Raw genomic sequence first — 12109 nt, forward strand, 5'->3', positions numbered from 1 at the left:
TTGGAGGGAACTCAAAAAAACTTTAGTTTCAAAAATTTAATTCTCCCTCCAAACAATGAGCATTTTCCTGAAAGTTATGCAGCATAACGGATCAGATTATTTAAGTCAATTTTGAATACCGAATCATAAAAGAAAAAGTAAAGAGAGGGTGAAATGCAATCAACTCAAGTGTCCCTCTTCTCACAAATAATTCCGATTCGAATCCCTCAATTTGTTTTCTCGATTCGAGAAGCAATGGATGTTTGTATTCTATTATTTTATTTCTTAATTCAATTTTCCAACTGTAATGTGTATAAAAATCTGTTTGAAACCTTACTCTCCAGGTGTGAATTGAACATGTGAGAAACAAATACCATTTTCCAGTTACAGATACAATAAAATAGCGTTTCCGTCTGGACAACATAACAATAGCCTCACAATTGAATTCAAACTGAGTCTTGATCAAATTGTGGATGTACATGAGAAAGATCAAGTTATTACATTGAAAGGAACACTTGTGCATGTTAGAATATCTTTCGAAATTCTCAATTGATGAATCCATTTTTCAGCATTGGTTTGACTTCCGATTATCTTGGAATCCGAGTGATTTTGGAAACATTACTCTCATGCATTTTCCGGGTGAAATGTTATGGTTGCCAGATATCATTCTCTATAATAAGTGAAAAAAGTCGATTTTAAAATTCTCAATCCCAAAAATTGCAGTGCTCATGGAAGTCCGTGGGTATCAGAAACAACTCAAATTCATGTGTCCCATGATGGACGTGTCACGTGGCAACCACCAGTTGTTTATGATGCATTTTGTAATATTGATATTGAGTGGTACCCATATGATCTACAGATTTGTGAGCTTAAATTTGGATCATGGACGTATGGAGGATCACAATTGAATCTAGTTCATGTGAGTCTAACAGGATAATGATTTAAATAATTAGCATTTCAGTTGAATGAGGATCGAGCCAATGAAAGTCAAGATTCAGAAGGAGAAAATGTGTGGAAAGTTGAACGAGGAGTTGAGTTGAGTAACTATCAAGTGAGTGTCTTACGATATCTCGGGTAACATGCCTCATAGTTTTATTCAAGATGGTTCATATGTAGTTTAGTGCGGTTACGGTAGTAGCTCACACTCGTATTCCGGGATTGCAGGAATCAGTTGAGTGGGACTTGTTGTCAGTTGAAGGAATTCGGCACAAGAAATGGTATCCATGTTGTGATTATCCGTAAGTTTTGCAATTCGCAATTAAAAGTCTCAGTCTATCTATCTGAAGATCCATTGATATCACTTATTATTTACACATTCGAAGAAAAAAGTTGTTCTACACAGTCAATATGATAATTCCGTGTGTCTCATTAGCTTCTTTGACTTTGTGGGTAAGCAGTAGTCATCGTTCCCTTTCTATACAAAATAACATCAACTTCAGGTATTCTATCTCCCATGTGAAAGTCACCAGAAAATACAATTGTGTATTTCTGTTCTTGTTGCTCTCACAATTTATTTTCTGATGTTGATCGATATCATTCCTCCAACAAGTATTGTCACTCCACTTATTCTGAAATATCTCAGTTTTACTATGGTTATGGTCGCATTATCAGTCACTTTCACAGTCCTCGTAAGCTCACATCATCTTCAATACATAATCAAATAATCCGATTTACCAGGTACAAAACATCCATTACCGTGCCCACTATCAACCAATGCCACGATTCGTTAAAAAATGGTTCATTGAAAAACTGGGGAAAATGCTCCTTATATCAAGGAAGACTGAACAAGCACAATACCATAGAACTGCTCAACATGAGAAGGTTATTCTAGCTCATCGAATTCAATAGTCATTTTTTTTTTCCAGCAAGTCAATGCTCTATCCGCAATGAACATTCTAGAAAGGCAGTTCCAGAAGACACTTTTTGAGTTGGAGGTCTTCAGTCAAATTATAAAGATAATGAAAGTAATGGTTTGAATTCAGATTGCAACCATGGCAAAGAAAAATACACCTCAACCACCGAAATCTGTGAACTCATTGTTTCTAGAACTTCCTATGTTAAACCGATCGGTATCTGTTAAAATTAGAAAACCATCTGTGAAGGCTGTTAAGTGAGACAGTTGTGTTTACAAGCGATGTAGATAAATCTCATTTTCAGAAATCGCATGCGACGACTGCTCAGTATCGATATGACTGATGATGTTCGAGGGTTGCGTTCCTACATTCTCGTTAGCAGGTTTAAAAATGTTGTTTCAGAAAGGATGTAGAAGAAATATCGCCGGAGACTGTGAAAGACACTGATCCAGATAGAGAAAAACTTCGAAAAGCTGAGAGAAACATTCATTTCATTGCTAAGACACTAACCGATGAACGGAAAGATCAAGAAGTATGAAGAACTCTTTTGATTTGATAAATGGATTTTCATTTTTCAGGCAGAAGCTGATTGGCAGTTTGTCAGTCTCGTAATCGACAGGATCCTTCTTATTTTTTTCACCGTTACTATAACGATTGGGACTGTTTTAACGATATTTTCTGCGCCCACAATGTGTGACGACCGAGAACCGATCAGAATAAATTAATTTGTTGTATGAACATTTATCTTTCTTTCATTGTTTCGTGTAAACTTGTGCACTTGATCAAAACTTTAAAGGGGGGCGTGCTTCTCAGACATGCAGGTCTCGTTACGATTTTGAACCATAACCCGCGAAACATTTTTTTTCGTTTTTTAAACGAAAAAAACTTTTCATTTTCCTTTGTCTTTAGCGATCAGTTCGGTCTTTTCACAATGAATTGTTAAAATTTCCTTGTTTCTACTCAATTTGTCCATAATCCCTAATTCTGAGACAGCTGGAAAATCTACGGCTTATGAGTTTTGAATAAGTTTTCGAAAATCTCGTCCGGATTTCGCTCTTTGTTTTTCCCAAAACAAAGTTTTTCTTCAGTTAATCTGTATTTTTAAAATTCAGCTGTGTTAAACAATTTTTACAGCTGTTCAAGTGGTAATGCCGCGTGTAAAGAAGGTGCAAGCTACAGAGGCAGTCGTGATGCCGGGAAATTCCGTGGACGAGCAAGCTTCGGCAGGTATATAATTCCGGCAGTTCTTCCAAAAACTTTCTATTCTCAGAACCAGAGATGGCTTCTACTGAAGCAAAAACAAGTGGACGCGGGAGACCAGCAGCAACAAAAGGAAATAAACGTGGTAAGACTGTCTCCATCGTCGAGTCGGAAGACCAAGAAGATGACGAAGCTGCTGAACCGGCGCCAACAGTCAAGCCACTTTCAAAGGCCGCTCAAAAGAAAAAGGATCTCGAATCTACTGCTATGACTTCTACCGGTGCAACTGAGGACGTAAAGAAAGGTCGTGGTCGTGGAAAGAAAGTCACTGTTGCTACCGATGAAGTCATGGAAGATGTTCCGGTTGAAGAAGTTGTTGCTGAAGCTGTAGTTGCTCCAAAAAAAGGAAGAGGGCGTCAAAAGAAAGAGACTGTCGTTGCAGAAGAAGCAAAAGAGGGTTGGTTTATTTATTTATTTAATATCTTTTGCTCTTTTTACAGCTAGTGATGCTGAATTGGAGTTGGCAGCTCCTAGAGAGGAGCCTGTTGAGAAAAGCAAAAGAGGAAAGGCCAAGAAAGCAGCTGGAACTGAAAATCCGATAGTCGCGGAAGAGGTTGTTGTTGAGGAGAAAAAGAAGAGAGGCGGGCGTACCAAGGTCGTTCCCATAGAGGAGGAAAGTGCTGATCAGCCAGGTATTGAAACGATTAATTCTGATTTGTCTAGCGAAATTGTTTACAGTAATCCAAGAAAGAGGAAATGAGGTCGAGGCAGCCACTACCACTAAGAAAGGGCGTGGTAAGAAGGCTCCACTGGAGAACAAGCCGAACGAGCAGTCAGAAACTGTCCCGACTGAAGAAAACGCTCCTGCCGCCGAGGAACAGATCGTCGCACCTTCGGACACAAAAAAGAAAAGTGGAAGAGGACGAAAACCAGCTGCTGCTGCTGCTGGAGCTGCATCCGCTCTGGAAATCGATGAAGAAGACAAGACTGACGATCTTCCAATAAGTGGAGCTCCTCCTGCTAATATTGAAGTCCGCAAAGCACGCGGAGCATCAAGACCAACTACTCCATCTCTGCCGAAATCTCCACACACCGAACCTGTCGTTGAAGGAAAAAAAGGGCGTGGTCGTGGAAAAAAAACTCCAGTTGTGACACCACTGAGAGATGTGAAGGAGGTTGCGAAAAAGAGTGCTCGTGGAGCTGCAGCTGCTCTTTCTCAACAAGACGATGCGGAAGAGGAGCATGTTTCTGAGGGAGCCGTCGTGAAAAATCGAGGCGGACGCCCAAAGAAAAATGTTGAGAAGCCACAGCCAGAAGAAGAAGCGGAAGGAGGTAAGAATTGTGACCAATGTGTTTGAAATCTTCTGTTTGAAATTCCAATAACATTAATTTTTATTTCAAGAGTCTTCATCTACTGGTCGCGCCGAGCGAAAGCGTAAGGAAGGAGGCACACAGTCTCAAATTGTGAAGAAAGCCCAGAAGCAGAAGTAATGATGTATACTTCTCGCTTCTCGATCTACAAACCAACAATTCCGTTCATTGAACCACTCTGTTAAAATTTTTTTATCAACTGTAAATCACCCATAACAAACTGACAATCCTTATTTTGAATATTTCCATTAATGGAATTTTCGATTCAAAAGAATCAATAAATTTGTTTCTATACTTGTTGTTAGTTTTCTAGCGAGGTGTGAAATGCCTTTCGCCAACCGGTACTTCTTTCTGCGTCTCGGAGTGTTTCCTCTTTTATCGGTGAGCTCTGTGGCCTAGAAGTCTGAGAAGTGACCGAGAACCACGGGGGAGGTTCTCGGTCATCTTTTTTGTTGCTGCTAGATCACGTAGCGGCTGTTATTGAGGAATGAGTTCAATCATTAGAAGATATTTTGTTTACTGCTGGAAAATTACGTTATCGATTTATTAAATTTCAGAAACAGATACATATGTGATGCTGAAAAGGAGAGTTTTTCACGAGTTCCGTCGACACAACAGGAGCTCGCGATGGAATGCCGATGCACATCTTCGGTAAAAAATAACTTTTAAAAATATAAAAACAAGAATTTATTATCTGCAGAGCTCATGAACGCTCTGCAAATGTGGAAGACGATGCGATTATGAGAGTCGATACTTGTCAACTAGCCGCAAATAACCCCATTGAAGATTTCTATTCTGCTGCGAAGTGTGAGTATTATCTAGAGCTTCAAAATATATAAGTACTAGCTAACATTAAGAAAAAATGTTAAGTGTCGTTAAAATCATTAAGTTGTTTTTTTATTCATAAATTTTCAGGTTTGTCAAGCCGAGCATTTTTATTCGGAGTTTTCGATGGACATGGAGGACAACAATGTAGCCGGCATATCTCTACAAATCTCTATCCATATTTATGCGCTTCTGTGTTAAAAAAACATGAGGTATGAAATATTATATTTTTATACTGTTTTTTAAATATCAAAATGTGTTTCAGATCGGTAATTATCCCCCAGATCAACGTCTCGAATGGCTGTTTAGTAGTTCTGATGGACATCTCCCTAATGCGTTTAAATCTCGAGAAACTCGCAACATTTCGGAATATCATAAAGAATTTAAAAAGAACGCAAATGCATACACTGGAACAGTTCGAGAAGCGTTGAAACTTGCCTTCGAAACGTGCGATCGAGACCTTGGTGATAATGCACTGCCGAATGCAAAAGGAGTGATAGATAGGCATGCTGCTATGGTTGCCGCTTCAGGATCGTGCTGTACCTTAGCCCACATTCGTTCCCGCCATTTACATGTAGCTAACCTTGGAGATGCAGCTGCTGTATTAGGAGTCGTGAATCCGAACGGAAGTGTGACAGCAAGACAACTCTCCAGAGCACATTGTGTGGACAATGCTGATGAAGTTCATCGAATTAGAATCGCTCATCCTGCTTCTGAATCCCAAACCGTTCTTCGAGGTGGACGATTATTAGGAGAATTATTTCCTCTTCGAGCATTTGGAGATGTCCGCTACAAGTGGCCTCTTGATCTTCAGAAAGTGGTACTAGAACCACTTGGACATCCTCCTCCTCAGCACCTTTACACACCACCTTATCTCTCCACTTCTCCTGAAGTCTTTTATCACAAGCTGACACCAAATGATAGGTTCCTGGTATTGGCCACAGACGGATTATGGGAATGGCTTGATCCTGACACTGTTGTTCGTCTAGTTCATGATCATACACTGGGTACAATTACTCAACAACCTTACGTGCCAAAGTCGGGTACAACTCTGCGACAAGTTCGTGAACAACTGAAAGAACGTGCTAAGGGAGAACAAAGAACGAAGAAACCGATAGATGAAAATTGTGCGACGCACATAATCCGTCACGCGTTAGGTGGAGTCAGTGGTGGAGCTACTAAACAGTACGAAAGATTGATAGATATACTCCAGGTAGTTTTATTCTTTTTTCGATATTATTTCATATCATGAATTATGTTATCTAGGTTCCACCCGGCCGTGCTCGGAATTATCGTGATGATATCACTGTAATTGTTATCCACTTCAACGAGACGTTTCTTGACGGTCACGAAGAAGACGAAGAATAATCGAACGCAAACTTTGAAACACTATAATTGCCATTTTCTTTTCAGCCACCAATACTTTTACAGGTATTATTATTCCCCATCTTAATTTTTTTTCAAACTCCTGTATTTTCCACGACGAAGTTGTTCCAAAGAGTGCTCATTTGCTCCGGTCTTTGTTTAGGTGTCTTTTCTTGTATATAGTAGCTGCATTTATTGTTAATTGGTGCTTAAATCAATTGTTGCCACGATAGATAAAAATTAAATCACAATACGATATTTAGTTTAATCAGAATGTTTGAAGAAATGAGATTTTTTGTAATACAAGAACATCGGTGAGAGAAACGGGTGCAAATTAAGAGATCGAATTAACGCATGTATCCTTGTGGTGGTTGAGCTCCTGGCGGTGGGTATCCTTCATATCCGTGGGGTGGAGGAACTCCTGGATATCCTGGCATCCCTGAAGGTTGAAAATAGTTTTTGTGATAATCGGTTTCAAAAAATACCTTGTGGAGGGTACGGATAAGGCATTCGTTGTCCTCCCATTTGCGGAGCAGGCTGCCCAAACGGTGGATAGCCTTGCTGTGGTTGTGGACCATTTTGTTGCTGATGTTGCTGCTGTTGTTGCTGAGCTCGCAATTGTGCTTGATATGCCTGGTGATTCATCATATCCGGGGGCCCATTCATTGGTGGTGGTGCGAATCCATGAGCTGATTGCATTGGCACACCAGGTCCACTTGGACTTGGCGCAGACTGTGGCGGCATCATCTGAGGATGATGATGAGCTGCTGGTGGAAGTTGCTGATGATGGTTCTGTTGAGAGTGCTGAGACTGTGGCTGTTGACGGTGATGGGGAGGCCCAGATGATCCAGGTTGATTAGGCGGTACTGCATAACCTTGTGGAGAGTCAGTTTGTGGGGAAGAGTCATCTCTTAATTGATTTAGAAGGAAGGGGTCTGCGAGATTGGAAAGATGCACGAGGTTTCGATGTAACAGTTGCTGATGTTTGATGGCTTCATCGGCGCGACTCTGTAATTCGAATTTATATATATTTCAAGGCTTGTCAACTTTATTTGAAATCATGAAACAACAGTAAGGTATGAATTATATTACCTGATTTTGATATTCCCTGATAATATCAATGAGACGAGAATTTTCATCTAACAACTTTTGTACGGTGGACTGATGATCTGCAGCATTTGAACGTAATGCTGGTGGTAAGTGCACTGATGACATCTGATATAATATAATATAATATTATACTAAAGTTAAATAATAAAATAAATAAAAACAGAGATACATAAGGACAATGAACCTATCAAAATAATGACAAAAATTTTTTTTAAGTCTTTATTCACTAAAAAATGATCGAAATCTAAAATGAAAAGGGAATTTTCATTTACTTGGTGCCGATTCTAGTTTTTCTGTTCCACGAAAAGTTCTGTCCATAATTCTTCGGTTTGATTTTGCGCTCATGAGGCTCCTCAATGTCAAACTCCCAACGATTTTTTTCGCAGAAAGCAATAGCATCTTCTTTCGTTGCAAATTTGAGGTCCATCCCCACGTTGGAAAGTGGGTCAGCACTGAAAATTGAAAGTAGAGGTATAAATTTTCCGTACAATCGATCGATTCAATTTTTAACAGTTCATAGTTTTTATCATTCGATTGCAATATAATCCATATACTTTTTACACTTACGTTCCGGACCATCCCATCAATGGGTTCTCCCATCTTTGACGGTTGTCGAGCTCAATCGTCCATGATTTGGTGTTACCCCAAGCACTTTGTGGTGTTTCTCTAGCAGGACGGAAGATTCTTGCTGTACGAGCATCTTGATGTTCAAGAGGAACTCCTCCAATATCCATCGTCTCATCGGAGGCTACTTTCACAGGAGTCTGAAAATGCCGTTTCAATAAATGTTTTCAGTTGCGTTCTTCATCAGTTTTAAAGAATTTATGTCGGTTTACCTTCATAGATGGTTTTTCGAGTATATCGTTGAGCTCAATCTTTTTAGCGTCGTGCGATCTGGTGACTGGTAGATTGTCTTTTCCACTGGAGAAGCAGCGAAGAGCTGTGTTTGCCGCTGTGAAACAACGAGTCGCTCCAGCTCGAAGCATCTGAAATAATATATGAATTTCTGTCAGAAAATTTTTTCAATTGTAAAATTTAAGGATATGTTATCAATCACAACAACGAGAAAGAAAAGAATGAGATTGGCGTCAATCGCGATCGCGCTTTAAACGACACTCCGTTATTACACCGCGTGTGGTTTAGTGTCATGTGGTTGTTTTTTTTTGCCGTCGGGAACATTTTGCAGAGGAAAACTCCCTCAGTTTTCTCGTTCGTTCCTCTCTTGTATCGAGTCTGACGAAGTTTCACACTCGTAGAAGAGAACTGTAAATATTGTTTCTTTCGCTCAGCTTCATTTTATGATAATCTGTTTTTATAAAGCGAGGAAGACGAAAAATTAGTGTGGTTCTGGTAAAGCACAAGAAGTTATTTCTCACGAGACATTGCTTCACCAGCCTCAACGAAATTGTGCTACACCAAATTTTGAAAATCGGTAAACAAGCCTCTGTCTGTTCACTATTTCATTATCTATTCCCGAGAATCTCATATCATATGATATATCATAGATCGACCTTTCAGCTTTAAACTAACTTTATTCACGGTTACGATATTCTTTTCTGATAACTTCGTGTTTCAGGATGAACCAGGATCGCGATCAAATCGATAGGGAAGACGAAGATTTGGAAATGGACGTAGAAGGTGACGGAGATACGGACGGAGAAGCTGGTGATGAAGCGGGTATTAATGAACCCACTTGGGAGGTAGGTCAAAATCAGATTAACTCTGTAGGCTTTTCCTTTTAGGTGAAGGCAGTAAAAGGCATACGTTTCAAACAGAATCGTATTGAATTTTCTGTTGTTTGGCAAACCGATAATTCAATGACTTGGGAGCCGAAAGAAAGTTTTCCCGATGAGCTCGAAAACGAAATGATTCAGGATTACAAGATGAAGAACCCGGAAAAGTGGGAGAGAGTCATGAGAAGTGAGCAAATAAAACGTTTTCAACCGCAACAAGATTTTACAGAAATGAATCAATCACATAACCATTGGAGCTATGTTCTTCAAAGCGATGAGGACCGATATGAAAAACCGGATGCGTCTGCGAAAAGGGAAGCGAGAATGTTAGCTGATCCAAATCGATTGGAGGATCCTGATGAGAAGGTGAAAAAAAATCGCAAATGATCTGTCAGTCTTTCTGCGCGTAGTCGGTAGATGGGAACCATGTTAGAATATCTGTTTCCAGATAGAAACAGCGAAATTTAGTATTGCATCATGAGATTAATGTATATATGAACGAAATCTGCATTACAAGTGCTATTGAATTTTCAGTTCCTAAGGACATATGGATGTGGAATTGAAGGACGAGCTTCGCGCAGTAAAACTCGCGTCATCAAACAGACTATAAACATGAGTAGCGCAGAATCTTCTGTGTCGTCTCAGCGAGCAACGTCACCAAAAGAAGTGACAGAGAAAAAAAAGAGAGGGAGGAAAAAGAAAGAAGATCAGGATGAGGTGAGAAAAGAGTAGAAGAAGACGAGAGATAATCCCTCCACATTTCAAACTCTTCCAAAATTTCCAAGAGAATCACTCACTTTTATGAATACCCGTTTGCTGGCAGAATTCTGGATTTATATGAGTAACAGCTTACCTAAATTCTATTCACCAATAAGAAAAATAACCCTCAGTTCTCCTTTTCTCCTTATTATCATTCCCATAATTTGTCGGTGGGTCAATAACTACTACAATTTTTCAAAAATAAGCGTTTCCAAGACTATAAACCTTTACACATTTTTCCTGGAATAAATTCAGTGAGAAGTCCAGTAAGATTTTTTGGGGGTTTTGCGCAGGTTTCAATGTTTGAATGAGCAATCGTTTAAACTACTATGGTAACAATTTTCTAGAAAAAATATCACTACCTTGGCATTATAGTATTCTGGGTAATCTTGTAGGTCATTTTCAACTGAAAAGTGTCATATATAGTTGGTTGTTTTCTTAGCCGCAATTACTTTTACTACAATTCATTTCTCTAATTACAGCCATCAACTTCGTCACGTAAGAAATCTCCGACTGTTAAAAAACAGGCAGTTGGAAAACGAGTGAACGAAGAATCCAGTACAGCCAACACTGAAAGAAAGAAAAAGAAGAAAGTTGAAGATAAAAAAAACGAAGAAGCTGTAGAAAAGAAAGAAGACGAAAAGAAGACAATGACTAGACCAATACAGAAAACCGCCAATGACTCCTGGAAAAAAAAGAAGAGAGAACAGAAATTGAACTCGTCCGATTCTTCTGAAGATGAAGAGGGAAGCATGTTGGACGAACAGTCAGCGTATACTCCAGCTGTAACTTTACCAGGTAGCACATATACTAAAAGAATTGAAGGAGGAGCAAATTCACCTTCAGTATCGCCAGCAGTAGAAACTTCTTCATCTGTCGCAGCTGGCAGCAAAAAATTGAGAAAAAAGAAGATGGTTTTCGATGATGATGACGAGGATGATGAAGATCGACAAGAGAAACAAACTCAACAAAACGAGCGAAAGCGTTCAGTTATCCCCGCGGATACTTCGTCAGACAAGCAAAGTGCATATCAATTTCCTACTAAAGATCCAAGAGTAGTCTATGTTGATGACGGAAATCAAAGAGATTTGGATATTGAAAATGTAAGCCTGTGAAATAAAAACATCCTCTCTTACCGATCATTTCAGGCATTTTCCGATTTTGGAATGAAAATTACGAAAGGGAACCCGGGAAACCGCTTGTTGAATGATTTTAACAAAAGAAAGGCAATGTGTCCACGTGTTGCTACAGTCCCGTTGGAACGCGCAATTCTGCAATTAGATCCCGTTGTGACCGAACTTTGTCTCATAAACATGGGACCGAAAAAAGCTTTGGAAGTAATTCAAAATTCCAAAAGCTTTCATGAAGTAAGTTTCTTCGAAAACAGTTGTGGTTCTTTGAAGCCCTCATTCTACCACTTGCAGATTATGATTGCAACATACGAACAAATCAGTAGAGGTGCAGCTTCAGAAGAGATCATAGATGAGCGTCGAAGAAAAACTGAAAAATTGATTCGTGCTGCATTACCTTATCTTCCTATTTCTATTTTGATCGACCAACAAGACGACACTCTGAACACTCTACTTCATTGCGCAATTAATACCGAAAGCCCAAGTCTGGTAGAGTTTCTCATTAAGATGGGATCACCACTGAATATCAGGAATGTTCATGAAATGACTGCATTTGAAGCGTGTTTAGTAGTGAGAAACGCTGCTCTTTTGAATATCGTCATTAAAAATGGAGGAACATTCCATCACGTCATTGAGCGAAGAAGATTAGATGGTTTAGATCAGTAAGTCGATAAATCTGCCCGAGTTACTAGCTATTTTCATCAATCTTACAGCGAGAGATTATTTGTATACCTGCAAAAACCAATTTTTGCACGCCATACATCATTGCTCAGCATAGTGGATC

At 39.4% G+C, this 12109-nt stretch overlaps 6 protein-coding genes across 6 annotated transcripts; 4 read left to right on the forward strand and 2 right to left on the reverse strand.

Moving 5' to 3' along the window:
• Positions 1-234: 234 nt before the first annotated feature.
• Positions 235-2370, forward strand: GCK72_002285 (uncharacterized protein; the record flags this gene model as incomplete). The annotated part of the gene is made up of 13 exons (XM_053723346.1): positions 235-323; positions 370-502; positions 549-658; positions 703-898; positions 941-1030; positions 1096-1217; positions 1266-1368; positions 1419-1607; positions 1657-1800; positions 1845-1913; positions 1962-2089; positions 2137-2187; positions 2235-2370. The coding sequence occupies 13 exons, from the start codon at positions 235-237 to the stop codon at positions 2368-2370; spliced, it is 1560 nt and encodes a 519-aa protein (XP_053591991.1).
• A 610-nt stretch (positions 2371-2980) lies between these two features.
• Positions 2981-4523, forward strand: GCK72_002286 (uncharacterized protein; the record flags this gene model as incomplete). Its single annotated transcript, XM_003104698.2, has 5 exons — positions 2981-3059; positions 3103-3489; positions 3533-3724; positions 3771-4364; positions 4435-4523. 5 exons carry the CDS (start codon positions 2981-2983, stop codon positions 4521-4523), a joined length of 1341 nt encoding a protein of 446 aa, XP_003104746.2.
• Positions 4524-4977: 454 nt separating this feature from the next.
• On the forward strand, positions 4978-6596 carry GCK72_002287 (uncharacterized protein; the record flags this gene model as incomplete). Its single annotated transcript, XM_053723347.1, has 5 exons — positions 4978-5054; positions 5104-5210; positions 5319-5440; positions 5494-6441; positions 6495-6596. 5 exons carry the CDS (start codon positions 4978-4980, stop codon positions 6594-6596), a joined length of 1356 nt encoding a protein of 451 aa, XP_053591992.1.
• Positions 6597-6866: 270 nt separating this feature from the next.
• GCK72_002288 (uncharacterized protein) lies at positions 6867-7453 on the forward strand (the record flags this gene model as incomplete). Its single annotated transcript, XM_053723348.1, has 2 exons — positions 6867-6907; positions 7039-7453. The coding sequence occupies 2 exons, from the start codon at positions 6867-6869 to the stop codon at positions 7451-7453; spliced, it is 456 nt and encodes a 151-aa protein (XP_053591993.1).
• Positions 6941-7808, reverse strand: GCK72_002289 (uncharacterized protein; the record flags this gene model as incomplete). The annotated part of the gene is made up of 3 exons (XM_003104737.1): positions 6941-7032; positions 7079-7601; positions 7686-7808. 3 exons carry the CDS (start codon positions 7806-7808, stop codon positions 6941-6943), a joined length of 738 nt encoding a protein of 245 aa, XP_003104785.1.
• Positions 7809-7971: 163 nt separating this feature from the next.
• Positions 7972-8689, reverse strand: GCK72_002290 (uncharacterized protein; the record flags this gene model as incomplete). The annotated part of the gene is made up of 3 exons (XM_003104794.1): positions 7972-8155; positions 8271-8467; positions 8540-8689. 3 exons carry the CDS (start codon positions 8687-8689, stop codon positions 7972-7974), a joined length of 531 nt encoding a protein of 176 aa, XP_003104842.1.
• Positions 8690-12109: the final 3420 nt, after the last annotated feature.

This window comes from Caenorhabditis remanei, chromosome I, assembly GCF_010183535.1.
Source record: "Caenorhabditis remanei strain PX506 chromosome I, whole genome shotgun sequence".
Lineage (NCBI taxonomy): Eukaryota > Metazoa > Nematoda > Chromadorea > Rhabditida > Rhabditidae > Caenorhabditis > Caenorhabditis remanei.